The sequence below is a fragment of the Geotrypetes seraphini genome, chromosome 2, assembly GCF_902459505.1.
Source record: "Geotrypetes seraphini chromosome 2, aGeoSer1.1, whole genome shotgun sequence".
Classification (NCBI taxonomy): domain Eukaryota; kingdom Metazoa; phylum Chordata; class Amphibia; order Gymnophiona; family Dermophiidae; genus Geotrypetes; species Geotrypetes seraphini.
In genome coordinates this window covers 405,257,721-405,283,850 of record NC_047085.1, presented here as the reverse complement: position 1 = coordinate 405,283,850, position 26,130 = coordinate 405,257,721, and the positions used below count along the sequence as shown (strand labels likewise).

General features: G+C 40.7%; 1 protein-coding gene across 1 annotated transcript in view; it reads left to right on the top strand.

Moving 5' to 3' along the window:
* The window catches only part of LOC117354916 (alkylglycerol monooxygenase-like), a 92,447-nt gene that overhangs the window by 26,498 nt on the left and 39,819 nt on the right, over positions 1 to 26,130 (top strand). Inside the window, exons 5-8 of the mRNA XM_033932869.1 lie at positions 1,044 to 1,109; positions 1,201 to 1,280; positions 13,841 to 13,975; positions 23,320 to 23,436. Of these exons, the coding sequence (XP_033788760.1) occupies positions 1,044 to 1,109; positions 1,201 to 1,280; positions 13,841 to 13,975; positions 23,320 to 23,436 (398 nt within the window). The remainder of the gene's footprint in view (positions 1 to 1,043; positions 1,110 to 1,200; positions 1,281 to 13,840; positions 13,976 to 23,319; positions 23,437 to 26,130) is intronic.

Sequence of the window (26,130 nt, the reverse complement as noted above, 5' to 3'; positions counted from 1 at the left end):
AATATAAAACACTTAAGAGTCATGATTGAAGGCACATCACTCGAAAGTAGACTGATGATATGCCATTAAAATAAAACAGAAATCTAATTATAGTGGCTATTTAATAAACCTGATCTAAGAATTAGCTCTAAAATGATCTAATTCAGAAAGCACACCAACTCAATATCTCATACGACTAAAGAATCTACTTGTCAATCTTCTGGGATCTCAGTGATGTTACCCAATAGTGATTCAAACTTTCATTATCGCTAGGGATGTATGCATCAATCCCAATACATTTCTTAACTTCTTCTTATATGACATTAATTCTCTTATAAATAGATTATGTGATACTGATTGTGCTTACTCTCTGAATTTAAAATAAAACAGAATATATGACTATGAAAGTTGGGTAGAGGGGAATGGGTGGGGAAAGTGAGATAATGAAAAGACCCAAGAATTGGGAATTTGTCAGAAGTTTTGCTATGTTGGAGAACAGTTCAGTAGTTAGATAAAGGTAGTTTTCCTTGGACTAATAATAAATATATTCTATCTATCTATAGAGAATGAATGAATGAATGAATATATTTATTATTAGTCCATGGAATACTGCATTTGTCTAACTACTGAACTGTTCTCCAACCTATATACTGTATATATAGATATAGATAGATATAATCATAAACCAATCCTAACTCAACTTTTTTGTCACCTTAACTCTTCCATCTTTACTTGAGACATATCTACTTATCATTTCCATGCCTCTCTGCTAAATGTATGCCAGAGTTTGTGCTTCATTTGCTTTAAAATGGATGTATATAACAGCTGAAATCCCTTTCTATTAGCACAAAGAAATGACAAGCTGTTTTAATAGTTAATACTTTCCATGTTCTCTGTGGCAGTAGAAAAACATGAGTAAGAACTAGAAATGCTTTACTTTTCCATTCCAAATTTAGTTCAAATATTGTTTTCCTAAAGAAAGTGCAGTCTTTCAATGGTGATAATGTACATGCCTCCGTTTTGTATTCCATGAATTAATCACTTCTTAAAATTGCATTTCATAGGCAGAAATCCTTATTATGTTGACTCAAATTTCGGTGGCATCCTCATTATTTGGGATAAGCTTTTTGGTAAGTGGAATATATTTTGCTATTCAGTTTTGTGGTAGAAACATAGCTGTTTGTGTCCCATTAACTTTACATTTTCTCTCTATTGTTCTAGGAACATTTGTCCCAGAAAAAGAGACAGTTATATTTGGGCTAATACACCCTATAAATACATTTGAACTTTTCAAGGTCCAGGTAGTTATTGATTTATATTACATAATATTATGAAATTCTTTCATGTGACCTACAGTCTGAGCCTAATGAGATGACATTTTTTGGACATACTAGAAACAAATCATAAAGTATTGTTATAAATGACCTAAGATATTATAGGGGTCCTTTTACAAAGGCACGGTAGCAGTTTATTGCGCAGAATACCGCGCGTTAAACCGCCTGCTGTGCTAGTACCTAACGCCTCCATTGATGAGGCGTTAGGATTTTAGGCTGCCTCGGGGGTTAGCGCATGATGAAATGGCAAACGCGCTAACCCCCGTAGCGCGCCTTGATAAAAGGAGCCCATTGTTTCACATGCGCACAAAAACAACAACGGAGGAGACCAGGTGGTGCTCAATCCTATTTATTAAACAGACTCGACATGATCGTGTTTCGGCCCACAAGGGCCTGCCTCAGGAGTCTAAGAAATAAAACAAGTATTGAAAATGAAATTAAAATTAAAAAATGTGGAGGAGACTCGGGATCCAAGATGGCTGCTGATTAGCCTGGTTGAACGCCACGATTTGGAGCACCTCCATATACGTTTTTTTTTTTCTTTACTTACCTTGAAGCTAAAATGCCTAAGCGAAGAGGAAGGAGTTCTGCTACGACCTCGCAGAACTCTGGAGCGGCGGCTTTGGGTAATATCAAGGAGCTCCTGCGGCGGAAGCAGGGAACCTCACAGCAAATCGGGACTCACAGCAAAGTGGAGACACTCCGTGGGAATGGCACGGAAGGGATCACCTTGGGCCTTGAAACCACCCTCGGCCCTGATACCAGGGCGCCACCTCCTGTTCCCGGATTGCCAGCTCCCCATGGGCGGAAGAGCTTCCGGAAGTAGGAGCTCACCTTGCACTGGAGGTCGGAAAGATTACTGAGGGGAGCTTGGAGCTAGACTCCCTGCATTTTGAGGAGAGTCCAAGTCTGGATACCGAGGAAGAAGCACTAGAAGGAGATGGCAGAATCCAGGAGGGCAAACGATGAGAGACTGAGCCAGTTGGTGAGGAAAGTTTTAAACTTTGTATTTCTCAATTACAGAAACCCCAGGAGGTTAATTTAGATGCGATTTGAGACTAGTTACCAATCTTCCTAAATCGATAAACCCACATTTCCAGCAGATAGAAGAGAAAATAAAGATTCAGACAAGTGAAATTGAGAAATTAAAAACTGAATTGACTGGCTCTAAATCAGTCATGGACAATATCAGACGGGACGTTAAAACTACTAAACAAGTTCAAGAAACTATTATCAAAGACAGCATAAATCTCAGAAGGAAAGTAGAATTTCTAGAGAATGTTTCAAGAAATAATAACCTGAGACTAGTGAACTTCCCTAGGGTAACAACAGTGGCGTACCTGGGGTATGTAGCACCCGGGGCCCATCATTTTTTGACACCCCCTCCCCATGTAAAAATTTTTTTTTGTAACAACCATGAAAAATAAATGGTCATAATAGAAACAGGCACTGAAAATTTTCTTTTATTGAACCTCATATATGTAACCATTATTCCAAACATAACATAAATTATGTCTGAATTGTCATGACATCAGAAGTACATATGGAGTAGTTGCAGATGATGCTTGGGACAGTTCTGATTGTGTTAGTTCAGTTTTATGTGTTTTTTGAATAGAAGGGTTTTTATTTCTTTTTTGAAGGTTTTGTAGTTTGTGGTCGAGGTCAATAGGTTGTAGAGTTAGGGGTCGAGTGTTAGGAGGTTGTCGAACAGTTTTTTTTTCTTTTGACGATTTTGGATGGAGGGTGTGTGAATGGTGCGTGAGTTCTCCTATGTCTGGTTGAGGTGGATTTAATTATTTAGCTGAAAAAATTAGTAACCCCCCCCACCATTCCACACACATTAATTCTCTTCCATTTTTGTTCCCATTCTAAAAAACACTGATAAGTTCCTAAGCAGCCTTTCATGTGGCACCTTGTCGAAAGCCTTTTGAAAATCGAGGTAAATGATGTCTATGGGTTCCATCCTGTCGATATAAACCAACGCAATCAGCTGTTAACAACTCATGCGCTAATACTACTCCCCCCCCCGTCACTGACACAAACTTGGACACTTCAGCATTCACTCTACGGCGCAACTTTTCAATTGCCCTCACCTTCCAAATACCTTTCCATTCTCTCCGAGGGATAACCTTAGACCATACAACCCTAGCATTCGGGAAATAACAAATTACAAAACATAAATCTCTTTTCATACACTTGATCAACTCCGCCTCTTTAACTGAACATAAATCATTACTCCCCAGATGGATAACAATCAATACAGGAGAAGAAAACTGACTCGCTTGATGTACAGTCGGTAATAGTTGATCCCACAACATTCCTTGAATGCCCAGCCATCAAATTCGAATCCCTTTTTCCACTAGTCCCAGATTTGTACTCCAATGTAACTCTACTGCATACTTATGTGCCCAAAATACATAAGAGTGTCAACAGATCCACACACAAATGTCAGGAAGTGGGGGAGCTGGAATCCAATCGAGAAGCTGATCTGAAAGAAAAAGAATTAACAATAAGAAGTGCATACCTTATCAGCACCACACACATATCTCCTAAAGCGAGTAGATCTCCATCTCCCTATTTTACAAATCAAAGCCTCAGATCCCCCTTGACGAGCAGCATAAGTGGCCGCCCCAATATGAAATAAATGAGTACCATACTCCCTGGGGTTAAACCCAGCCACCGCCAAACATTTTTCAATACTGCCTTAAATTTAAATCTGGTCAAAGGCGCCGTATTAGCATGCACCAACCAAAACAGACCATCCATTGGTCGAATTGATGCATATTCATATGCTCAACGCACAGGGCAGGACTCAACCTGCAATCCCTGATGCAATTGCACCCATGCTCCTTTACCTGCCTGATCAGTTTTAGACCGGCGGATACATAAACTAAGCCTCTGCTGCTCCAATACAAAATCCCTCCAAAGCAAACTAGTTGCTCCCTGAGCCAATCATGAGGGCGCAACTAATTCCCCAATTCTACAAGCAGCAAAGAATGCCACTACAAAAGCTACTTTAAATAACACCACTTCATATGGGGAAGCACAAACAGCAGGTAAGGCTGAAAATAATTTTACCAACTTGTCATAATCAATAGGCAAATGTACCAAACGGGGGCGAGTTAAAACCCCATGCCTTGAATATCCAATCAATAGCTTGTGCACATAAAATGTTCATGTGGGATCCTGCCAACCCCAAATTTTAGCTAGGAATCCCACACAAGCTATCGACTGGGTCACCATTCCATATGACCAGCTCTGCTCCAAAGAAAATAACAAAAATTGAATTATGCACTCTTCAGATAAAGGAAAAGCACACTGCCATCCAAACTGATCTAGAAAATGTCTAAAACGTAGCCAACCAGTACAATATGCCTTCCAAGTACTAGTTGCTAACGCCTACTGTAACAAAAATCCACTTGCAGACAAATATTTTTTTTGTTTACCCGCAACACCACACCTACCCTCTCACCACCTCTGAACCCCCAATCCCTCTTATCCAGCACATTCCCAAAAACATTAAGCAAATCAGATAATAACTCACCATCTGGTGCATGTGTTCCTGAATTATGAGAACCACTAGCCATGACTTCTGAAACTTTTGGATCTTCAGCCACCACCTCATCGGGAAGCACCTCGTGCCCCCACCCGATCCTTCCCTTTTCCTCTACCTGTCAGGCAGCAACTTTCGCTTGAGCTCCAACTAATACTAGACCACCAGCATATGCTTGACCTCTTCCAACCCCACAAACTGAAGTCCAACCACGTCCCCTTGACTTGTCGCCACCCTACGACATTGTCTTCTTAGGAGCCATCACCAGACCCCTTGAATGAAAATTCAACAATCCAAACAAACCACGTCCCAATAAAGTAAAATTGTTAGCTTAGTTAGTTTTTTTTTTTTTTAATCCAATACAATCTCCATAAACCCCAACAACCAAACAACTCCCTACAACTTCCAACTTCAACAAATCATGTCACATACCTCAAATTTCCAGAATCAACCCACCAAAATATTTACCAGAAGCAAATATCACTCAGCAAAAAACCCTACCGAAAAACTGAATTATTACCATTCCCCACCCACACTTGCTATCCCGTAGCAATCAACACCCTTAATGGCTAAACAGAATCTAGTCTTCCCCGCACCACTTTCAATGCCAGAAGCAGCCAAACCTCCAATACCTGAAAGGGCCGCCCACACTAAATGACACCAACTTCCTGCGTCTACCAACGCACCTGCGTCGGCAATGGAGGCTCCTCCCGCAGATTTCCCAGACACCCGATACTGCACTGAATAATGTACTCACGTACAGCATCACAGCTCCTGACTGCAGCGCCGAATTGGCCGAGAAGAAATTTTAATATCGCCCCTCCACCAGCACCCGAAATTAGCGCTGCAATACAACAAAAAAATGGCAACTACAAAGCAGCCCAAACCAATAATCTGTCTTCTTCGCCCCAAACCCCCCCCCCCCCGAATTTGTCACATATCACCGTAACCTCCCTCTAAACACATTCGCACACCTCCTTCCAAACCTCCCACACCAGAATTAACCTTAACCTGCCAGAATCCATACACATTCCAACCAATCCTCAGCCTTCACTTCCAACCTATCACACTATTCCTCACCGTTCTTAGCACACTTTTCCCCCAACAATAACTTCCTCCCCACACACACACACCTTCCCATAAATTATAACCACACAGTGACTGGCTCAGCTAATATTATGATCCCACCAGTCAAGTCTGGTGGGACCCTCTAAAATTAAAATGGACATAACAAGTAAACTTTAATGAAAATAACATACAATTTAAAAACAATGAATTCACTAAAATGTGCTTTAAATTTCAAAAACTATACAAAGACAATATACTTTGGTATTGAGTAATAAAACCTATGACGTATCAATCCAAATGTTCCAATATTGCAATAAAAACACTGAAACAAAAAAACAGAAAAAGAGAATAAATAAGACCCCCAGAAAACATGAAGAAAAAGAAGAAGAGAGAAAAAAGAAAGAGAAAAAAAGGAATTTTTGTTTACAATACATCTGAAGCAAAAGTGTTGTATAATATAAATGCATTCTGTTTAAGTCTATCATTATTTTATGTTAAATAAATGATAAATTGATGCATAAATTAGTAAAGAATATAAGGAAAGAATGAATGAAATCTAATACAACAAAAAAACAAATTGATCACCAAATAAACTAAGGGCTCCTTTTACGAAGGCGCGTTAGGGCCTTAACACGCAGAATAACGCGCACTAAATTGCTGCGCTTGCTAGCCGTTACCACCTCCTTTTGAGCAGGCAGTAGATTTTCGTTATAGCGTGTGCTAAAACGCTTAGCGCACCTTCATAAAAGGAGCCCTAAGTAAATCACATCAAGGAAATGATGTACTAACAATTGTGTGAATGAATTTCATATCAAGGTATGCTTTGCCTCCCATGGCCACTGTTCTCCCATACCAGTCCTGCCACAGACAAAGCAATTGCTAACATTGAGTCTGGCCTATGGTTTCAGCAAATTGCACAAACAGATTTCTAGTAATCACAGGTATGTCTATATCCACTTTCATATTTTTATAAAACTGGGGAAACACAACGGAGTGATGTACAGGGGCACGAGGGCTGGATACAACACGGACATACATGACAATTCCTGGGTCCAGCCCTTTACCATCAATGTAGAATCCCATGCGGCTGGCGGTGGATTGGATATGGGCATTCCAGGTCTGGAGGTTGTGGATAGTAAAGACCATAGGGTTACAGTGGCCCACAGAACAAGAGGGGCCGGGATTAGGACCTTTGACAAGTGAAGCAGAGGGGACCTTAGCTGGGTATGCGTAGGTAGCCCACGTGACACAGTGCCACACGGGGCATGCTCCACCTGTAAGGAAGTGTTCATCCTGGGGGCAGCTTTAAGGGTAGTTGGTTATACAGACACATATATTTATCACACGAGGTATAATAGCGCTGCCACTCTAGAGAGCCACACAAAACCATATTAGGGGCTGTACCATGGCCTTGGGCGATATCAGACAACACACATGCATCAAAATACAAAGATACAGGATGCGTGGGGTCAACGATAAGGGTCTGGTTGAGGAGTGGGCCTTGAGCATTATCAATGCGGATCTCAGCCCACTTTTCAACCTCATTGTCGGTAGGTTGGAAACAGATGATACCCTATGATGTTTGACACTTTCCGTACTTAACCCCTTCATGCTGGCAAACATCAGGCAAAAGGGAAGTGGGGCACTTAAATTGGGTACGGTGCAGAAGGGCTGTTTCTTCCCTATTCCCATTACGGACCTGGGAGAGGCACAGCTTGCAGGTGCTAAGAGACTGTGACTGGTCCCCTAGTACAATAGGGAAGAAATACAGAAGAAAGAAACACAGGACAGTGAGGGCAAAGCAAAAATCAGATATATAATACAGAAGGTGCTGACAGTGCTGACATAGGAAGCTCATCGTCAGAAATAGTTAGAAACCAAAGACGTTATACTCAAGACACCTGCTAGAGGCAGTGGTGAACCACAGGCAGTCAGTTAAACTCAAAACACTTGTGAAAGGGTTATACTCAAAACACCTGCTAAGCACAGTGGTAAATGTTCAAAACACTTTTGAGGTTTTTTAGAGATCTTCCACTGGAGATCTGTGTTGCCTGGGGTGGCTTGCCACATGGCAGCTGGCTTGACTGTGCTGTAGTTAAATCAAGTTTCGTGTCTAGACACCTTGACAGTGGTGGGGGAAGAAATGAGAACAGTAAAAGGACCTATCCACCTAGGCTTAAGGGGATCTGCCTTCCATGTTTTCAGCCATAATGTATTTCCAGGGACATAATCATGAACTTGTGTGGCTATCGGTAATGGGGCCCTTTCCATGAACCATTTGTGGAGCTCTTGGAGGGCCTTGGCTAAAGATTGGACCCAACTCGAGGATATCCGATCCCAGAGTAGCAAATGAACCAGGGTCTGGGTTCATGATGGGCGATGGGCGGCCGAACATGAGCTCAAATGGGGATAATCCAGTGGGTTTGGATGGGGTGCACCTGATCTGAAATAGGACAGTGGGCAACAGGACAGGCCAGGACAGATTGGTTCCTTCAATTCATTTTGTGAGAAGGGTCTTAAAGGTTCTGTTCATCCTTTCTACCTGACCAGAGCTTTCAGGATGATATGCAGCGTATAACTTCCACTTAATTTGGAGGGCCTGAGCAGGTTGTTGAATGACCTCAGCGATAAAGGCGGGGCGGTTGTCGCTGCCTATAGAAATGGGAAGACCGAAGCGCAGGATTATGTCATTCAGGAGGTGTTTGGTTACCTCCCTGGCGCATTCAGTGCGAGTCAGAAAGGCTTTGACCTATCTGGTTAGGGTGTCTGTGAAGACCAGGAGGTGGCTAAGGGAGCGAGAAATGGGCATGTGGGTGAAATCTACAGATAGGACCTGCATCAGATGTATCTCAACGGGTTAGGGGGATTTGTTTTAGAACAGATTATGCACTGTCCGACTGTATTTCGGACTAACTGATCAAGGTGATTGATAAAAAATGTCTCTTGAGGGTCATTTTCATAGCAGGTTCTCCAGAGTGTGCCAGGTCAATGCATTTCTTGGCAATCATGAGGGCCAGGTGTTAAGGAATGAATATGAGGGTACCCACTGCATTCGCGTTCGGTGTGTCGATGTCTGAGTCTGAATTGGTGTATATCTGTATCCACACACATCTGTATCCACCCCCCTTTCAGGACAGATGGCCCGAGAGAGTGCGGGCCCAAGTCTGTTCCTGAGAAGATTGGGGCTTAGTGTAGGCTGTGGCCTCCGAATAAGAAGGCAGAGCGGTGGGTATTTCAAGTATGTCAGTTGAAGGGTCAGACCCAAGAACAGGAGTAGCACAATAGCGGTCATTGGTGGTTTTCCTAAGGGCGAGGACCTGAGACTGGAGTTTGTGAGTACAGGAGGGAAAAGCCAAGAAGGCTTGCAATGGACCAGGTCTAACCAACTATCTATAGAAGGGAGTTGATTAGGGTGGCCAGTCTTAGGGTGGGTTATTACGATGAAAACCTGACCAGTTATGTCCTCATACAGGGAGCCAGACGGGGGCCAGCCCACATCGAACATCGGCCGTTCTAACTGGCACAGACAAATAAGGGTTGATCGTTTAAGTGTGGCCCCATAATCAGAGCCAAATCCCTTTTTAAAATTGACTAACATTGTATCAAGGGGTTCCCCATGGGTAAACGGACTTCCCCCCATCATGCAATGGAGGACAAAAACATAACATAAAATAACATTATAATTATAGACCGCGTTACCAAAAATTTCTATGCGGTTTACAAAAGATTATAAACATTAAACATAATTGTATATTTGAATGAGTCAGCTAGTCAGGTATTTGGAGAAAAGATAGGTTTTTAGCTGTTTCAAAAATATATGTAATAAACAGCTGTGAGCAACAATGATCGAAACTCTTTTTCATGAGAAGCTGCCTGAGATGCTAAAGCATAATTTAGGAATTTCTTGCTTTTACAACCTTTTACAGAAGGGAAATTAAACAGAGCATTGGTTTTTCTACTGCATTTGTGCATAGCTATGGAAACACTATTAGCCAGATAAGTAGGGGCGGCACCATATAAAACCTTGTAACAAAAACAGCCCTGCTTGAACAATACTTTCAACATCAATGCAACATCAATGAGCTTCCACAGACAATCAATGCAATTTGCAATAAAATAATGTAACATGATCATATTTCTTTAATCTGTAAATCAATCTAACTGCTGTGTTCTGAATAATAATCTCAATAATTCCTTCTCAGTAATTGATAAATAAGCAACATTGCAATAGTCAAGGATATTCAACAGTAATGATAGGACCAATAATTTAAAGGCTGAAAATTCAAAATAGGGTCTAATTGTTTGTAGTCTCCATAAAGTAAAATAACTTTTGCGTACAACAGCATCTAACTGGGTTTTCATAGTAAGATGTTGATCTAATACGATTCCTAAAATTTTAATCATTGGATGGATTGTATAAGATGTTGAAAGTATATTGATGGAAAGTTCATGAAAAATTTTGGTAGGAGATGCTACAAAGAATTTTGTTTAATCAGAATTAAGCTTAAGTTTGAATTGCATCCAAAGATTCATCCTTTCCATTACAGTCTCAATTTGAGTAGTAATCTGAGATAGAACCAAATTACAAGGTAAAACTATTGTGATGTTATCGGCATAACTGAACAGTCTTATATCCAGATTGCTTAGGCATGAACCTAGTGATGAAAGGTAGACATTAAATAATGTAGGTGATAGTAGAGATCCTTGAAGCACACCACATGTATCCTGGCCCCACCCATCTCTGGACTAAGGAAACACAGTACTAACAGGTCAATGGGATGGGCACTCAGACACTCTCAAACAAAAACATAGATGACTTCAGCTTAGTTACCCAATCAGAAAGTAACAGTTCCTAGAATCCCTCCCCGCAACTTCAGTGACAGATCAAGTAGCTCTACTAGGCAGAGGAAGAAGACAGGACAGAAATGGTGGCCACCCCAGATTCAGACAGGTATCAGGTTCTGTACTTTTAAACCAGGACTGGATAAATCAATTGAGCCAGTCGAAGCCACCGAAGTCTGCCGATCCCAAATAGGGGACCAGCTGGCTAGGCAGACGTGTCGGCTCTTAGACGGGACACAAGTGACTGATCGAGTGACCGGTGGTCAAATGACCTTAAGTCCCTGTCCGTGCGCCAAATGAAAGGTCACTTGTGCAGTCACAAAACCAGAGACGTGAAGAAAGTACAAAATTATCTCTATTCAGCATATGCAGGACTCCTGGACAGTAAACATGCTGCCTCAGAAGTGCAGAAAACAGGAACTACAGTGACATTTATACATTTCCTGGCTAGACAGCTGGATGCTAGATACAATTCTTCATTTGCTAATTTTGCTATATTTCCTTAGCAAACATTAGTCCTAAGCCTGCTCTTACTATTGGTTCAGGGCTTAACCTTATAGTCCTATAGGGAGCAACTCTACTTTCCTAAGCTTTGCAGTTTCATTGTTACATGTCCAGGAGGGCAAAGTACATTATGCTTATGTCAGTATACATTATAAGTACAGTATAAGAAGCTAAGGCACACAGTACAGGCAAGCTAATATGAGAGATAGGTCAGATCTGTATTTAAACACAAGCTAGCATCCTTGGAAAAGGGAGAGCTTAGTCCAGAACTCGGGAAAATCAGTCCAGGACTCCTTCATATCTAGGAAGTGCAAACCTATGCCACACTTTAGTAAAAAGGCCCTTATATTTTAATATGTCAAAGCCCATTTTTAGACAGAACATAGAAATTGTAATTGAAGGAGCTCCCATCTGACCAGCATCTTAGTGCACACTGTTCAGCAGTTGGGCAGGCACTGTAGCAGATTCCCCTTTGGTGATATCATCCAAGACCTAAGGCTGAATAAAAGCTGGGACTTTCACAGGATACCAGAGCTACCATCTGACTGGCATCTGAGTGCACACTGTTTAGCAATCAGGCAGGTACTGTAGTGGAGTCCCCAATAGTGACATCATCCAGGGCCTGAGGCAAAATAAAAGCTGGGCCCTTGCATGGAATGTGGCACAAGGACATGTGCTTGATGGGGAGTAACCAAAAAGGTAGTCCATACCTCTTTGGAGCCTCTTCAGAGTCCAAAGGAGCAGGAACATAAATCTATCTTTAGCACTATGGGGAAGAAAAGAAGAGTATGAGTGCAAATAAAATTGGAAAGAGTCATCTGTGCGGGATGTTCTGGACCAAAAATTAGGGAATGGAGGGAAAATAATCAAAAAGCAAAAAAACTCACTCACTAAAACAGCTGTGCACCAAGTCAGTCCCACAAACAAAAGAAAAAGCCTCCTGCTAATGAATGCACTCAAGTTTCAAGTTTATTAAGTATTTTGTTATGTACGCAATATCAAAGGCTTCAAAGCGTATAACAGTTTAAAAATGGGCATAACAAAACTGTTTTACATAATTACAAATAAATTCTATCCATTCTAATACATTACTGGTATGAAAGGTGAAAGGGATGAACTACAATTTTTAACGAGAGAAAGAAAACATTTAGTGGGAAACACATTTGGTAGGTAACATAAAAAGGAAAAAAAAAAGAAAGGAGAAAGGAAGAGAAAAAAAAAGATGAATCTGTAATCTATACAGTAATCTAATTTAGATCTAAGAAGTTTAGTGATTTATAAAATTGTGTTGTCTATTTTTCAAGTATTTACTGGTCTTGTTTTGAGTGAAAACCCTGTTTCATACTACAAGCTGAGGATTGGGCGTGGTCCTGCTTCAAACTCACAACCACAGCAGCCATCTTGTAGCCCTGCAGCCACTGAGGATTCTCTCCCCATTGAAGAGTGCGTGTTTCACCATCTGTTATTTCTGCTGCACATTGTTTATTGTGGTTTTTCACGTCTTATTTTATGCAATTATTTTTGAGCACAAAAAGACTTGTGCAATAAAATTTTTTTATTTTTCCATTGTGAAAACCAAACCTTTTGTGTTTTGCCTTTTTGCTTCAGAAGAAGCAGTTCCTACAGCTGAAGCCTAAAGCGACTGGCCATGGATGGGAATAACAAATATTTTTTTTTGTTGATCCTTTCCATTTGGAAACATTTCTAGTGGACAAGCCTATACTTCAAGGAGAAAGTGCCTAATATCTGGAGGAAATTTTCCAGGTATGATAAATGAAGAGGGAGGCTTATATAGTTTATTTCCTGGCCAATGTGAATTATAATTATTCTTGGTAAAAAAAAAAAAAAATTCTTAGATGCTAATTTTATTGGCTTCCTAGATGTGGACTAAATGGAAAAGATTTTTGAATTCTTTGTATTTGATTTTGCATTATTCTAATTTATTTTTTTATTTTGTATAGTGAATATATTGCAAAGAATACTTAAAAAAAAAAAAAAAAAAGAAAGAATATGAAATGTAGCTGCAAATGTTGGTAGCATCCATTTTACAGCTGTCAACATAGAAAACATCAATAGAAAGACATCAGCAACTTAAATATATAAGTGCCACCAATGGCACATGTAAAAGGGTATTTCAGAATATGTGTGCATATCTCCCATTTTAGAATCCTGCACATGTTAATGCTCGTATTTAAGCACAGAGGGAAAATCAATGGGAGATTAAGAGGGAGGCCTCTCTTAATTACGTCTGTCCAAAAACAAGTGTTTAAAAAAACAACGCATGTGCCCTGCAGCAGCTGTAAATCAGAAGTTGAAAAATTAAGACATCCATGTGTTTTCCTTTTCTGAAATAGAGAATGCAAGTGTAGATTTTGGTCCCTTTCAAGCCTCATCTCCCTGCCATCTGCATGAAGTGCAGCTTTGCGTGTATACATGCCAGCTCTCTAAAATTAGTATTTCTCATGTGTATCCTGCATATAAAAATGACATTGTATACATGTGTAAATCACAAAGAGAGCTTCTAAAATAACCACCGTGATGATTTTCTGTTTATCCACAGTTTCATTATTACGGCCATATGTGGAACTCATTGCGGAACTCACCTGGTGTCTGCAATAAGCTTTCAGTCCTGTTCAAAGGACCAAGATGGAGTCCAGGCAAACCACGACTTGGCCTTCGTGAGGACATCCCTCCGGTAAACAGAGCTTAAACGATGTCTCTATTTTTCTAGTGTGTGTTTGGGTTTTGCTTCTTACATCATTTCTGTAGTAATATTTGTTTAGAATTATGATTTTTCCGTGATGCCATCATGAAGCAGCAAACGCAACAGGAGGCTTTAGGCAGAGAGAATCTTAAAGCAAGCGAATGGAAACTGCGGTTCAGCTGTGTTCTCCAAAGCAGATCTTTTATTGCCATCCTGAATGGCACACAGGTTTAGTATATTTACCCCCTGATTCTATAAAGTTATGCTTAGCTATGCTTAGAAGAGTAGTAGTATAGCCAAAATAGGAACTGACTGTATTGAAAACTAGTGCACAGAGAGTGGAAAGGATTTATAAAGAATATGCTCAGAAAAGTGAAACTCTGAAGAGAGAGTGACAACCCTCTCTTGGGGTAAGAGTTTACCGTCCAGTCATTGCATAATTGATTCAAAAAATCACTCTCTGAGAACTAGTGAAAGTAATAAAAGCTAATTTAAATCTTGAAATTTCTAAACACAGTCCAGGTTCAAAAATTTTTTGAGATATGAAATATAATAAATCTCATTGGATTTTTGATGATGCACTTATCTTATAAAGATAAACTTGTTATAGGGGTCTCGAGACCCCTATAATAATGAGATGATAATTGATGTTAATGAGCAAGTATTGCCTGTAATTGCTGTTTGGGCACTAATTAATAGTTATACTCGTAACTTTCATTCTCGTAGTCGGGATTCTAGAATTTGTGCATTGAAAATTCGTAGCGTGCATGTCAGCCTGCACACGTAGAATATTATTAGTTATACACCTGCCAGCAGTTAGGCACAAGCCTTTATACCAGCCATTAAGGTGGCATAAGTGCTCGCACCTAAAATTAGATGTGGACTTATGGACTTAGGCACGTATTCTATAATAGTGATTATGTATACAATTGCCGTTATAGAATCCGTGTTTAGCACACATCATCCTGGCACCTATCTTTAGGCAAACGACAAAGCAAAAAGCAAAGGAACAAAGCCCCACGATAAATAAGCAAGCAATAAAGGAGTGGGGATGGAACTTGTGCACATCAACCAGAGATGAAAATCAATGAGTATTTATTGGAAAGTTCATAAAAAGACTCTCTTAAGTATTTTTTTAAAATCTTTATTGATTTTCAAACTTCGATACTGCAATATAAATGGTAAATCAGAAAAACTGCACAAAACACACTATTCACTATACAATCATTTTCTCCCATCCTCATCTTCATTCTTAATATAATAATACATATTAAATATTGATTATTGATTTCAAACAATGTTGCAGAAGCTATAAAGCTGTGGTAAAATCAGCACATGGTACACAATGGTGCCAACATGCCCTAGAGCAGTGTTTTTTAGCCTTTTTACACCTATGGACCGGCAGAAATAAAAGAATTATTCTGTGGACCGGCATCTGTCCGTGGACCGGCGGTTGAAGAACACTGGGCTAAGTCGTTGGCCAGAACCCGCCCATCTCTACCCAATCTCCACCCCAGACCCCGCCCCCATAATAGTACTTATTGCACCTTGCAAATCCCGTGCCTCATCTGGAAGCCTTCCCTCTGACGTTGCAACGTTAGAGAGAAGGCTTCCGGTTCAGGCGCAGGATGCCCGTAGGAGCCACTGTGCGTGGCTTTGTGCATTGAATCAGTTAGGAAGAGGGAGCTGGCTCAAAGATAACGCCGCATCGATCGCACCGTGGACCGGCGGTTGAAGAACACTGTTTTGGGCCTGATGCACATGCTGGCCCTGTGGACCAGCTGGAAATTTCTATGGACCGGCACTGGTCCATGGACCGGTGGTTGAAGAACACTGCCCTATAGGTAGTTTCACAATACTGTCACTAGAGAATGCCAATACCACTTTGTACCCAGCACACATAAGAGCAGAAGTGACTGGGGATCACTATTGCCTGAACCCCAGCTAGACTGAAAGGATAATATATGAGGTGTATGGAGACAGATTTAAAGATCTCAGTCTGTATACTTTGGAGGAAAAGTGGGAGAAGGGAGATATCAAATAACATAGGCAGATAAAGACCTGCATGGTCCATCCAGTCTGCCCAACAGTCATGTTAGAGACATTTAAATCCAATTTTGATTCTTGAAAGACATTTAAATCTAAGCTCAAAAAATATATCAATGTTATTAGCCTAGTGGTGAAGATACCTACTGAAGCACATTTACTAATAGTGGAGAAAAAGCCTCAACTGCTTTAAAAAATGCTTTCAATATCAGATGGCAACCCAACGGGTTATAAGCCAGTCAAATTCTGTCTCATAGACAAAAAACGCCATCAAGTAGAAAATGCTGTTTTCAAAAATGGGTTAACCCACACCACTGTGCACAAGAAAACAACAGAAGAACAGCAAAAAGAACAGGAAAAATGCTTAACTTAGCTTCACTAGCTGGTATCCTTGCTCACAGACCGTTGCAATCGGGCCCACAGCTGTTCATGTTGAAATCACGTCTCAACTAATCCACAGCGCTGTGGTGAAGACAAGCAGCAATTATTCCAACAAGGGTGGGCCCATGTGCCTAAGGCCCCACCCACAGGAGGGGCCTAAGGCTCCTGGGCCTATTCTGATTGGCCCAGGCACCTTAGGCCCCACCAGGAGGCGGGGCTTTGGTGCCCCTGGGCCAATCCAGCCCCATTCTTCCCCAGTCTGTCCGGCCAACCTAAAATAGGTACGGGAAAGGGGGGGTGGGGGGGTTGCGGGTCGGCTGGGGGACCGATTGGGGGTTCTTGGGGGGGACGGACATTTAGGGGGAGGGGAGGTGCGTCGAGGGCAGGAGGTCTTGGGCTCCCTCTTGCCCTGATCGTGTCGGTGGTGCCGCGGTTGGCTGGGGCAAGAGGGCTTGAGCTCCCTCTTGCCCCGATGTTGTGTGTGTGGGGGGGGAGTGATGTATCGCGGCAGGAGAGATGCCTCATCTCCCCTACCACGATGCCATCACTCCTCTACCCGAACTGCCGCGGGTCGCAGCAGTTCGGGTAGAAGAGTGATGGCATCGCGGTAGGGGAGATGAGGCATCTCTCCTGCCGCGATGGTTAGGTTGCCGGGCCACTGAACTGATGGCGCCAGCGGCCATCAGCTCAGCGGCCCGTTTTTCGGCACTTAGACCTGGTTTTATTTCATCTAAGTGAAAAAGGTCTAAGTGCCGACTAAACTGTATTGGTTATACCTGTTGAATGGCTAGGTGTAGGTCAGCCCACTTCCCGCCCACTGCCCGCCCTTTCCCCTCCTCTAAACACACCTCTTTTCTCTCTCTGCGTTTAGAGGCAGGGGAAAGGCCTAAGTTGGTTTTAGATACGTCTAAAAACCAGATTTGGTTATGGGTACTTGGACGATCAGGCTTTTTGATCGTCCAAGTAGCCACTTAGGACACTTTTTAGACGTGGTTTTTTTTTTTTTTTGATTATGAACCCCATAGTCTACACCAATGGGGAAAAAGCAACCAAAATAAAATAAAAAAAAAATTGCTTTGATGAAGGTTTGAAAAATTAAGGGTCCACATATTGACTCTCTTCCAATAGTGGGGAATTCAACCTTTCCTCCTGGTATGGTTCAAGGTCCTATTCGTAGATGTGCAGATTCTTTGATAGAACATATATTTTCCTTTGTGGGAGAGGAAAACAATATACTCTCATTTGAAGAATTATTAACTAAACTGGGAGTGAGATACACTGAAATATATGCTTATGTGCAATTAATTCATTATATTAACACATTGAAAAAGGAAGGTTTGACATTGGGAGTGGAATATAGATTGGGAATGTTATTTGAACAGCTGGAAGCTCTACCCTCAATTTCATACTTTAAGAAATCCCTTGATTTTATATAACCACATATGAGCTATAAAGGGCTAGCAGATAAGTGGACTGAGGAATTGGGAATAGAAATTAGTGAGGTAATAATAGAAAAGGCTCTTCAATTAGGAATTTCTTCAATTTGCAATACTTATTATAGAGAGTCTATTTCGAATGGTTATGAGAGCTTGTTTCTCAAGTTAAGGCTTTTCACTTTGGTTGTGTTGAGTCAAGAATATGCCTAAAATGTCAAACGTATAATACATTTAGAAACATAGAAACATAGAGTATGATGGCAGAATAGGGCCGGCGGCCCAACAAGTCTGCCCACTCAAGAACCCTCCCTCCCTTGAGAAACCATCTTTTAAGCATAACTCTGTAACAACCCCACCTGCCTGTCCCATCGACTCTTAAAGTTGAGCACGCTACTGGCCTCGACCACCTGGCGTGGAAGACCATTCAATCGATCAATCACCCTTTCGGTGAAAAAGTATTTCCTGGTGTCACTATGAAATCTTCCCCCCTTAATTTTTAGTGGATGCCCTCTTGTCGCCGTGGAACCCTTAAGAAAATAGATTTCTTCCTCCACTTCAATGTGGCCCGTGATGTATTTGAATGTTTCTATCATGTCTCACCTTTCTCTGCGCTCCTCGAGAGAATATAAGCGCAGTCTGGTCAGACATTCTTCATATGGGATATCTTTAAGTCCTGAGCCCATTCTAGTGGCCATTCTCTGGATTGACTTCATTCTCTTCACATCCTTTTGATAATGTGGCCTCCAAAACTGGACACAGTACTCGAGATGAGGTCTCACCATGGATCTGTATAACGGCAGTATGACTTCAGGCTTTCGGCTGATAAAGCTCCTTCTGATGCAACCCAGCATTTGTCTAGCCTTTGCTGAAGCTTTCTCCACCTGATTGGCAGCCTTCATATCTTCCCGGATGATTACTCCCAAGTCCCTTTCTGCAATAGTTTTTATTAAGTTTTCACCATTCAAGGTGTATGTTTTGCATGGATTTCCGCTTCCAAGATGCATTACTTTACATTTTTTGGCATTAAAGTTCAGTTGCCAAGTACTGGACCATTGTTCCAGTAAAAGTAGGTCCTGCTCCATTGTGTTGGGCCATAGTGTTGGTCATGTTTTTTGGTTATGTCCCAGAATTAGGAATTTTTTAAATCTTATTTGTGCATTTATTGGATCAATTATTTCTAGGAATGTGATTCCTTCCTCCCAGATGGTATTATTTCTTCAATGGGAAAGGAATTTTAAGAAAGGGATTAGGGGATTATTACGTAAATCTTTTATGTGGGTCAGAAATGTATTCTACAACATTGGTTGGAAGAAAGTCCACCATCATTCATGCTGTTATGATTATGGAAGCTAGGGCGACCTCTCCATCTTATAAAAAGTAGCATAAATTTTAGATGATCTGGGAACCTTATATACAGCAATTATCAGCCAGAGCACGCAGTTTTGTATTGATCTCATTACATTTGTAACCAGAAAGAAAAGCACTATTAATTAGTAATATTTGGGAGGGGGAGGATGGGAAGGGGGGAGGGAGTATGGGGAGGTGATTTTGATAGGAATAGGGATTATGTAACGTGTTTATATTGTGATGGTATTGATTGTTGATATCTTGAAATTTATAAATTAATATGGTATTAACAGAATTGATATAATATTCATTGTAAGATTTTTGATATGTATATTTTATTATTAAAACTCAATAAAAATTAATGAAACATAAATTCAACAGTTTAAAACTCTCCCCCATTATCACTAGACAATTTTCTAATTTCAATGTATCCACTTTACCTCTCAACAGAAGCTTCTTTTTCAATCTTTCAAACTGGGTAGGTTCGAAGTAAATATATCTCATAGAATTCAATGTTATCACATATTTATAGGGAAACTGGAGGAAAAGAATTCCTCCTAAGGCTGTTACCCTGTCTTTCAATTTGCATTATAGAATTACATAGCTTTGCATCTTATTACTATGCACCATAAGATAACCTCAATTATGCTGCATTAAGGTCTCAACCTACATTAGAGTCCTTTAACACTCATTAAGAGGCAAATAATATCAGTTATTTATTTTATTTATTTAGCTTAAGCAGCTTACAATATTCACAAACACAAATCCAGGATAAAACAACAAAATACATCATACAAGAAATAAAACAGCATAATACATCATTACAAGGACTCTGACACAGCTTATAAGTACTCCTATAAATGGCTTTTCATCAGTTACTCTATTTACCACGAAGAAAATGACATTTTACTTTATAGAGCTGTGTACAGGCATTTTTAATGAAACATTTGAGTTGAATCCTGCACTCTGTCTTCTAACATATTCTCTCCTTCCAGCAAGTTGCAGCTCATTTAAAGAAATTAATTCAGGCCACTACAAGTGTTTGCAAACTTTGATATCTAGAATGTTAATCTATACCAGGGGTAGGCAATTCCGGTCCTCGAGAGCCAGAGCCAGGTCAGGTTTTCAGGATATCCACAATAAATATGCATGAGATAAATTTGCATCTGAAGAAGGCAGTGCATGTAAATCCATCTCATACATATTCATTGTGGATATCCTGAAAACCTGACCTGGCTCTCGAGGACCGGAATTGCCTACCCCTGACCTATATCACTGGCCCGCCATCCGAAAAGAACCCCTCTGATTTTCTTAATTTTAGCTGCTTAGTATAAGATAAACATAAGTAATCTAGTCACAGTTTATAGAGCTAACGGAGCAAGAGTCTTTGACTTGGACATTCACTGACACTGAATGGTGGGACTAGAGCATTGGTCTCCAATCTTTTTCATATAAAAGGCCACAATGTGAGTACAAGAAATCTCAGAGGGCCACCAAAATATTTAAGGGGAAAGGAATTGGGACTTGTAAAACTACAAAAGGTAGTATACAACAACACCGAAAACAATTTACATACAGGTACTTAAAGCATTTTCCCTATCTGTTCAGGTGGACTCACATTCTATCTAATGTACCTGGGGCAGTGGAGGATTAAGTGATTTGGCCAGGTTTACAAAGAGCATCACGGGGTTTAAACCCACAACATCAGGGTGCCGAGGCTGTGGCTCTAACCACTACACCACCCTCTCCTGCTTACATATATAAGCTTATACTAGTTAAATACCCTTTGTAATACTGCTACAGTTCACGTGCACCTAAATATGAGTGCTGATCTTTCTCCTGTCCTGTGCCTATATGTATGTATGAACAGCACAGGCATAGTAGGTCTTACTCCTGCCCTATACCTTGATCTGTCCTTGCCTGGCTGAAGGCAATAATTTTTTTTCAAACTTTTAGGGGAGGGAATTCTATAAATGGCGCCTAGGTTAGACTCTGCTAGGCGCCAACATCAACAGTGCCTTGTGGCGCCTAGCCGAATTCCGTGCGCACCTCCAAATTTGTTAATTGGCCACTACTGGAAACAGGAAACTGGGTTTGATAGAAATTTGGTCTGTCCAAGTATGGCAATTCTTAATTGACATTTTAATTGAAAACACCTTTTTAAAAGTCGATTTTTTTTAAAAAACAATAACTTTAATTGAAGTTCTATGTTAAATTCAGCACCTAAGTCAAGGCACCTACTTGGCCTTAACGATGCTTACTTGAAAAATAGGTGAATATGGGGGGGGAATAGGTGTGGTAAGACTTAGGTGCTAGTAGCACCTGTGTTAGGCATCGTGGCCTAATAAACCAGTGCCTAATACTAGGGTGCTTACTGGTGCCTAAGTCAAGTTAGGCGCAATTCTGTAAACAGGGCCTAGTGGTTGATTGTCAATTGTGCTGAGGGGTGCCTAGGAGATAGCCGCCACTAGGTGCCGTTTTTAGAATCAGTGCAGGCAGGATTGAACACCATGCATTTGCAGGACCTTGAGCATTTCAGCCAATTGTTTGAGGGCCACTATGGATGATTTTGGGGACTGAGCTGCAGGTTGGAGACCACTGGTCTAGAGAGTCTGAAGAAAGAAATGGTTTATTGTACTGTAGAATGGGAAGCTTGACTGAAAAATGCTTGAAGAGAGTCGCTAAGGTTTAAAAGGAGAGTGTTGAGGATGTTATATGCATTAATGTATAAAAAAGGGAGTCTGCTAGGAGGAGAAGTTTAGAGCAGCAGCATATTCTGGAAATGTCTGCCTGCAGAGAGAGTGAAGTGGCAAGAAGAAGCACCCAGAAGCCTAGAGGGCAAGGAAAGGGAGCAGTTGGATCAGAGCTTGAGACTACATCACAATGAACTTCACTCAGATCACTGAAGGCAGCACTTGATTGGAGGGAGAGTGTTACTTACATCTGGCAGGGCAGAAAATGATAGTAGGGAGATAAAGGAAAAGGTGATGGTATTTGATATACCACCTTTCTGTGGTTAAAAACAAAGCAGTTTGCTTATTATATACAGGCTTTCCCCGAGTTACAGATGCCTGACTTAAGTACAAATTGTACTTAAGAACGCGGTTGCAGCTTCATTTGATTTCACTGAGCAATGTTTCCAGGGGCATAGACTCCTACACTTCTGTAGCAGATTCAAAAATGATGCACACCACATTAAGAACAGTATGTGGTTGTGCAAGTTGTACCTTAGAGGGAACACTGGTAAGGACAGTTGGCCCTTTTGTCATTTGGAAGCAGAGGTAAGCAGCAAGAATCTTAAAATCTACTAGTTCTGACTTACATACAAATCCAACTTAAGAAGAGTTTTAAAAACGTTCTTAAACCGGGGACTGCCTCTATAGGTATTCATTAGTACTGGAGCAATGGATGATTAAGTAACTTGTCCAGTAACAAGGTGCTACAGTGGGAATTGAATCCAGTTCCCCTGGTTTTCAGGTCACTGCACTAAACGTTAGGCTACTCCTTCACTGATACAGATTAAAGTTATACCTTTCCTCGACTTCTGCTATTAAATTGACTTTGGGCAACCTGGGTTTGACCCTTTCATTTTGTAAAGCACATTGAAATCTGTGCTGTCTTTATAAAATAGGCTTCAAAAATGTGCCATCTTGGGACTTGGGTTGGCGAAAATCATAGATCCCAGGTGCCTATCCCAGACCCTTTTGAATTCAGACAGTCTCTGTCTCCACCACCTCTTCTGGGAGACTGTTCCATGCATCTACCACCCTTTCTGAAAAAAAATATTTCCTTAGATTACTCCAGAGCCTATTACCTCTTAACTTCATCCTATGCCCTCTCATTGCAGTTTCCTTTCAAATTAAAGAGACTCAACTCATGCACATTTACATTACATAGGTATTTAAACGTCTCTATCATATCTCCCATCTCCTGCCTTTCCTTCAAAGTATACAGATCAGGCCCAGAACTTAGAAAATCAGGCCTAAATGAATATTTTTTGTACTGTTAAACTTGCATCTAACATTCTTTATTGTGAAATTTTGCTGATCTTCATGATGGAAAATGGTGGACCAGAAGAATTTACCAGAGAAAACTGAAACTCATAATGAGTGTGCTTTGTTTTAGGTAACTGGAAATGAGCTTCCATATAACCCAAAAATGCCTGTGTGTCTTCAAGTTTATACTGTGCTACATGTTTTCATTATAATGGAATGTTTCATGGACCTGTTTTTTAATAAGATGGTAAGTACATTATCCCACATCTCTTAATATTGCAGATAATTTCCTTTCTCTATGGCCATCCATTTCCATGATGGTGGTAATCTTTCTGTCAAATATTTATCAAAGCGCTTAATGAAACTAGTGTTTTCTCTCCCGTGCTTGATTTTTTGTATGCCTTCTCTAAGCTAGAGCATCACTATGTACATTGCATAGCAGTGATTTTATAAAGATTTCTTTGTAAAGTATATGGAAACTGACCATTATAAAATTGCACAGGAATACTATATAATAATACAAAGTAGCTGCACCAAAAGATTGTGCCTGCTTTTACATAATCTACTCATAAGTATGCATGAAGGTATAGTTTGCGTAATGCAAGTGTGTAGTGGAAAGGTATATGCATGTTGTGTCCTTATACTTGCATGTACGTAAATGATTAGAAAAGCATTTGTGTTCTTGCTAACTAAAATTATAGAATTACACCCTCTCCTCCCAAATGGTACATGCATAGCTGTTAATTTGTGTGAGAATGTTTATGCACCATTGAGGATAATTGAGACCTTAATTTTATAAAAGCACATATTACTCCAATGATGGTTGGAGCCATAGGCAGCGGAACACATTTTTTTTTTGGTAGGGGCCTAAAAGCTGCGCCCCCTGACCACACCCCATAATAATGATTAATTGTAATACCATTTTTTCCATTTATTTTTCAAATATACACACAGTATAATGTTATTAACAACATATAATGGTTAATCATAAAATTAAACTACACAAAGCACACTGTATGCTTCTCAACATTCATTCCTACCTGAACACTTGGCCTTGGTCACACATGGAGAACACAGATAATAATCCCTATGCTAACATAGGACCACAAACTAAAAGTACTAATATATACAAACGAAACCCTAAGATACCAGACTCTACATGGATTATAACACCTGAGAAATAGAAATTAATTTCTTCTTGAACAGTGCAAAATATAGGTAGCAAATATGAATTCTCAAAACTGACACATTTCAATCAGTAAATTGAAAATAAAATCATATTCCCTATTTTTATTGTCTGGTAATCTAATCATCATTTCCCAGTCTCTGGTTGCACTTCTTTCTGTCTGTGCTCTTGTATTTCCAAGGCCTTCTTATCCATTTGTTGTTTTTCTCTCCTTCCTTTTCTGCCCTACATTCATTGTTGAACAAAACACAAAAAAACCCTTCTCATCAATACTGGGCAAGTTTCTCAAGTAATATCTTCATATAACATTTAAAGGTTTAAATATTTAAATGTGCTCATAAGCTCTTCAGCAAGGCGCCACAGCAGCGGTACAATGTCGCTGGAAAGGTGCTTGAATTTTAATCACAACACATTGTATGGAGCAAGGATTCTTGCTTCTACTGGAGTGGCAAATCTTATAGCTCTACAAAAGTTGTTTAACAGTAGACCACTTATCTGAAAAGGTCAGTTCATGGCTCCAACACAGACTGTGTTTCGTTACGCTACATCAGGAAGCTGGAAGGATAAGCTTTTTATATTGATTTTATTTGCAGTGTGCAGTGCCTAAGAACAAAAATGTGCTATGAAAATTGTGCTCATAGTTAAGAAACAAAATTCATTATACATATATAACAACAGCCCCTCCCCCAACCCATAACCAAGGTTTTCTCCCCTCTCTGGGCCCTGACCATTTAATCTCCCTCCCAACCAGCTGTAAGAGGTCACAGCAGCTATTTTAGAAGCCAGCCATGAGGAGGCAGGAGTGAGAATACCATGGTCCTGCCATGAAGGCACCACCAGGTACCTCGTAGGCCCAGTGGGGATTGGGGTTTTTTGGGGGGGGGGAGATTAAAGTGCCAGGTTTGGAGAGCAATTCCATAAGGCAGCCTCAAGATTTTAGCTAGGCCAATCTGCCTCCAATGATGCAATTTCCTCTTTCCTTGGAGGCAGCTGGCCTAGCAAAGACCCCAAGGCTGCCTGATGGAAATCAATAAAATAATGCTAGCAGCAGCTGTGTGGGACAGTTAAAAGCACAGTGAGCTGCCCCTGCAAATCCAAGAGGGCTGGGAAGAGAAGCTGATGGTGGTAAAATGTGACGACAGAAGGAGGGTAGGAGACTTACATCACCGTGCCTTGTACCCCCTGAGAATGGTGCGTGTACCTTCTGGGGTATGCGTATCGCATGTTGGAAACCTCTATTTTATGCGGTAAACAGTTTCCTGTTTCTGTTAATTTACATTCTCCAGGAGCCTCATCATGGGCCAAGGCTAAGGCAATCTCCTCTGTGGAGATTTGTAGAGTGGCTACCCAGTCCACTCTGCACATGTTTGCCAAATTCTAGAGTTGATGTGGCAGTAAGACAGGACTCTGCCTTTGTGTCCTCAGTCTTGAGGGTTGGCGCAGTCAACCCGCCCTCATTTTTGGAGGCTGCTTTTGCACGTCCCACTTATCTAGAATGTCTTACCTATTTCACTGGAAAAATATATTATGTCCTTACCTTGATAATATATTTTCCATAGATAGGTGAGACATTCTAAACTCCCACCCTGTGTATCCTGTACCTGCTTACTGTCTCGTTCTGTTTATACTTCTCCAAGTTGATTCTAGATTGCTAGTCAGCCCTTTGGGCTGGGAATAATTCTGTATATATATTTCCGATGCATACAGGGGTCTGTTTCCTGAGCTCCATTGATACTTTTGTTTGCTGTTTCAATT